This window comes from Austrofundulus limnaeus, unplaced genomic scaffold, assembly GCF_001266775.1.
Source record: "Austrofundulus limnaeus strain Quisiro unplaced genomic scaffold, Austrofundulus_limnaeus-1.0 Scaffold65, whole genome shotgun sequence".
In the NCBI taxonomy this organism is placed as follows: domain Eukaryota; kingdom Metazoa; phylum Chordata; class Actinopteri; order Cyprinodontiformes; family Rivulidae; genus Austrofundulus; species Austrofundulus limnaeus.
Genome location: NW_013952467.1, coordinates 1,369,795 through 1,375,205, shown reverse-complemented (window position 1 = coordinate 1,375,205; position 5,411 = coordinate 1,369,795). Strand labels below are relative to the sequence as shown.

Below are 5,411 nucleotides of genomic sequence, written 5' to 3'. Positions count from 1 at the left end.
TTACAAATGACCGACACCCGCGGCAGAGAACTTTAATCAAACCAAGAGACAGGATCTGGTTGTCCGAAATGAAAATAGGTTGTCTCAGACAACCTAAACAATGGTTATGTCTACCCCTGTAAAATAATATTTCAAATAAGGTTTACATATCATTTGAAACCTAATAAAGTAATAATTACTGACTTTGTTAAATGTATACCTTAGTCAGCAATTTTAAAAAACGCTTTTGTGCATTTAGATTTTATTTCTATTTGGCTCAAATTAGCTTTTAAATACAAGAAATATAAATGCTTCAAATTTTCAGCAACTTTCCATTCACTCATCATTGCCAAGTTTGCTGTATATGTGTATTTAAAAAGCCTAATTTTTGTCACTCAAAAGACAGTGAAAGACTCCAAAGTCTCCCTTTCTATCATCATATCTTTCCAGTGCAGATTCACTAAAAAGCTTTATAAGATTAGAATTTATTCATAATGTTGTTCTTACCGCATTCAGGATTTCACCTGAATTAATACAAGGTTGGTGGTCCATGCTGCACGAGGTCTYCATGAATAGACACAGAGAGTAACAGAGGGCCTGTTGGAGCTTTWCAGAGCACCGAATCTTGTCACTGCTCTTTTGAGTTTTGACAACAGATGGACTAACCGTTTCTGTCATCCGACCCAAACCGTTCCTGCAATGCTCTCACTCCACACCGTGCACACCCACTCAACACAGAAAACCTAAAGTCAGTCAGCTTTGAACAAGTACTATTAATATGTATTGTTACTTTAGATTAAGACAAAAAAATACAGCAGAAATTGTAACTTTTTTTTTCTTCAAGGAACTGATAAATATCCCCCCTGCAGGTTTGGCAGAAAGATGCAAATGAAAAAAAAAAAAAAAACAAACCCTGCAGATCTCTCAACAAGCTAGTCAAGGAGCATAAACAGTCTAATCCTGGGATCAAGGCCATGCTCGTAACTGTGGTTCATTAATAGCTTCTCGACTGATCATGTTCAGAGAAACACGATTAGCTTGTTCTAGTTTCTGACTTTACTTTGCAGGATCCAGTAGGTTCGTAAATTTGCCTCGGCCCACATAGGCAAAAGACTTCCAAAGAAAACTGCATCTCATTTCACTAGAATGCAATCAGCGTGCAGTCACAGTGGCTCTGAGTTATGAAGAAAACTAACCTGCATTTTGATTGTTGACATCTTGATACATCCAACGTTTTGTTTTTACTGTGTATCAATGTAGCTTCCAAATACAAAATAAAAACGATAAGATTGATTGTTACAAACTTGCTTAAAGAAACTAATCCAGATTTTCCAGCAAGGTGGGAATGTGCACACATCACTTTATTGTGTGACTGTACTTTCCTAAACGACATCGCAGTAAATTTAACAAGGTCTTTGTTGAAACTTGATTTTTTTCCTTTTACAAGATACTTTAAAATTTTCCTTTAAGACATGAGGGGCCTCTGCCTCTAAAACACGTTCCCTCCTCCACTCCTTAAAGTCAGAAAATGAGCAACACACCAATGAATAATTCAGTTCTTCACCTACACACCCAAATGCCTTTCTCTGGTTCTAATGGCTGCTGGCAATGGTGACAGCTTTGAAAGAAACATTCCTCCACATGCACAGACTTTCCTGATCAGGTGCTGACCACGCCTAGAGCCAAAGACATGATGAAGAGTAATCCAAGACTGGTTTTCAGCTAAATAAATAGTACTAATTATAAAAACTTGCATACGTAAATAAAGGTCTTCTTTTAAATCTGTGAGGATTTCGTTTCCCAAACACAACCAAACTGAACTGTGATGCTAACAAGTTAAAACCACAAGTTTTCAAAGTTAAAACAAAGTCAGATAATATTCTGTACGATCAGAACTCTAAAACAGTTGAGAGAAATAAATCATTAAAACAAACTACATCTTTACCACGTGATGCTTCACTGTGGTAAAGCTCTTTATGTAAACACAAAACAGAAAAGAGACACAAAAATATTAATGAATGAAATAACCTCGGGCACATTGTGGCAACACATAGCTGCTTAGTCATATCACCATCTTGTAAAGATCTCTTACTGGTGCATTATTATTATACAGTTATTATCATAATTTTATATTAGCGGTGTACTATTAGGATTGACTTTGAAAAGTGTTGTTGTTTGTTAAAAGTATATTTGGAAACTGATCCCAAAATTGTTTAACTTCTACGTGAATTTTCTATTGATCTGAGTTCATCTGTGTTGCTCTGAGTCACCACTGACATTTACTGTGTTGTACTGAATGCAATGACCTGACTGTTTGATGCTGCAGCTCTGGTGTTAACGCAGCGCAGCACTGAGGTCTCACCTGAGAGAGTAAGTGTAGCCGGTGTTCTCTGGAGCACACTGTGGAGGCGTATATGTATGCAGCTGAGAAAAATCCATGGTCATTCTTCTTTGATTAGACTGAAAAAGTCAGGATGTAAGGCAAAAGGACTCCTTTAGTCACAGCTGGCATGACAGGAGGAGGATAATAATGTCTAAAACACAAACATAAGGCATGCACTGTTTTGTTCAGTCTGTCTCTCGGAGGGAAAACTGCTCRGCTCAGTTTCTGCCAAGTTAATCAGCACATCGAGAACTGACTGAAAACTCTGTTAGATATTACAAACTGTAAATCACACTTGGCCAACTTCCCGCCTCAGTTAGAGAACCCTGTCAGAAAGCCTGCAGTCAGAAGTTCTACACATTCCTTTTCCTCAGAAACACAACAACGCCACTGTGGGTGAGAGTTGGCTAACCTCTTCTTCCATGCTGGTTCTGGCTGACAGAAGACTCGGACACCAGTGAAGAATCAATCAAACTACCTGCCTCCTCTCCACCGGTGGGAAAACCAAACTCGGCTGAGAGGGGGGGAAAAAAAGGCTGAAGGAGACAGGACGATCCTCTTCTGTTCAAAAGACTTAACCACCAGGACAGCAAGTCCTACAGCAGTGTCTTGAGTCAGCTTAGGATTATGAAAGCCCAGGGAAACGGCACAGGGGTGGGGCAGAATCTGAAGCAATGGGCGGGAAGCAACTGCCCTGAGGGTTGTGCCTCTCAGAGAGCAAACTGTCTACTCTATGTGAACAGGCTGTGCAAACACAAAACTGCTGTTAGACTCACAACTTCCCAGTATGCCTAACTATATCTAATCCAAACATGGCAATCTTGCAATAAATCCTCTTTGCACTAWCTGTTTTGAAGAGGTGCTAATTCTTCTTTATGGTCATGTTAGAAGAAGCAGCTTCAAATTTACGTTTGATCGAGCTTCCAACTACTTTTGCCATCAACCAACCTAAAATGTTTTTAGTTTTGAACAAAAACAAATACACTTGAATTTGATTAAGTGTGACCACATCAGGCTGGTAACAATACARGATAGCCTTTTGCCATAAAAAACAAAGCCACTACCAAAATCCCAGCATATAATCGTAATAAAATCTGCACTCAGGTCTCCAAGCCAAAACAGGGATAAAGAGAATCAAATAGCCCAAAGCCAAGCAGGATTAGTCTATTTCCTCCAAATGTCAACTTGTGCAAACGCTGAAGTAAACAACAACAGCCTCGTGCAGTAACTGAGCTGATGCATGCAGAGATAAACTGAACAACGACAGATAAATGCAACGCAAAAGCAGCTCACCTCAACGCAGGACGTGTTATTTTGCTGCGTCCTTTACGCAAAACACCTGCGACGTGCCAACAGCTGAGCCGAGCCACCTAGCGTCARAAGAGCGCTCCAGACGACCGCAGTTTAAAATAAAACAGGTTTACTTTCATACGCCTGACTGGAGAGTAACATGTAAGAAGCCACTACTGTCCTCACGTTGCCTGGAGCTAAATTTGGCGCTGGATGTCTTCGGATAACTGCGCAGACTACGACGCACACCGACGTGCCCAAATCATCTGCTTCGCTGCGTGTTTATTTAACACATCTCGATATAAAAACACTCACTAGTTATTACCCTGGAGTAATGATACAAATAATACATTTAACGGTCCATATTTAAGCGGATTGGTTTAAAAAAAAAAAAAGGACCACAGAAAACAATAAGGCCTATTACGTTCGCTGTCAAATTAGTTGTCGGTAAAGGAGCGCAGCAAGAACCGATTATAGCCAAATAATTCAAATATTTACAATAAATAAACACACGTATAGTAGCTACAAATCATATTATTGGGTAGACTTGCCCGCGTGTTTAGAATCCATGTTGTTATTATAATTTAAAATCCAAAGGAATAGGAAGGAATCTAATCCGAGCAGCGAACCAGTATCCCTCCGCCCGGATCTTCTGAGGCGATTAAACAGACCGCGGACACGCAGACCCGACACCTTGTTTCCTTGTAGAAAGACTGGAAAGTTTGCAAGTAGCAAGCGGCTGCTCCTGCTACAGCACAACAAGCCTGATTCCAAAATGGCTTCCCAGGCGTAACAAAGCCAGAAGGATCGCTCCCGAGCTGATCCTCCCACTTCCAGGCCCTCTATTGTCGGACAGAGCGCTCACTTTGAATCTATTGGAGGAAAACCTGCTGCTGCAATAAACTCAGAGATCCTGCACCAAAACTGGCCCTTCACGAGCACCGGATGCTCTTCGCCCGCCGCCTTTTATGCATCTGCAGTGAGCTGCAGCATCACTGAACATTTTTAATCATTATATTTTCCCAGAAAGTTATTTATGTTGTGTTACACAGTCATATGCTCGGTCAGCTTTTTTTTTTCGTATAATAAACAGGAACAGGGAAAAAAGTTTAAAAAATACTTTTGTATTTTATAATTTGTGAACAGACAAAAGTCCCACTACGAACAGATACAAAGGAGTTAAAACAATGAATAAATAAAATATTTTATCATTCACAATCCTGCTTCAGTAATAAAATCCAAGCYTTATTGCTACCAAGGGGCCTCTCAGGTTGCCAGATCTGCTTCATAGTAAAATCAAAATAATCCCGCAGCTAATGATCACATTACTAATCTTGGACCTATGGACTGTACTTATACAGTATAGTGCCTTTCTATCCATCCAGGACACTCAAAGCACTTCACACTGCAGACATTCACCCATGCACACACACATTCACACATGATGATGGCAAACTACAATTGTAGCCACAGCTGCCCTGGGGCACACTGACAGAAGCGAGGCTGCCATACACAGGCGACACCGGACCCTCTGACCACCATCAGTAGGCCAGGCGAGTAAGGTGTCTTGCCCAAAGACACCATGACTGAGTCGACTGGACYGGGATCGAACCGGTGACCTTCRYGTTCCAGGATGACTCCCCCTAACCACTCTACCACAGCCGCCCCTTATAGAACAAACACTTGAAAAACTGTCCAAATATGTAAAAACATCCACTTTTAGTTAACAAACGTCACTTAAATTCACAAACAATAAATA

The 5,411-nt window shown here is 40.6% G+C and overlaps 1 protein-coding gene across 1 annotated transcript in view; it reads right to left on the bottom strand.

The window, feature by feature from the left end:
- The window catches only part of sun1b (Sad1 and UNC84 domain containing 1b), a 23,606-nt gene extending 19,973 nt beyond the window's left edge, over positions 1 to 3,633 (bottom strand). Inside the window, exons 1-2 of the mRNA XM_014010107.1 lie at positions 2,775 to 3,633; positions 2,342 to 2,439 (exon numbers count right to left, since the gene is read on the bottom strand). Of these exons, the coding sequence (XP_013865561.1) occupies positions 2,342 to 2,439; positions 2,775 to 2,786 (110 nt within the window). The 5' untranslated portion in view covers positions 2,787 to 3,633. The remainder of the gene's footprint in view (positions 1 to 2,341; positions 2,440 to 2,774) is intronic.
- Positions 3,634 to 5,411: the final 1,778 nt, after the last annotated feature.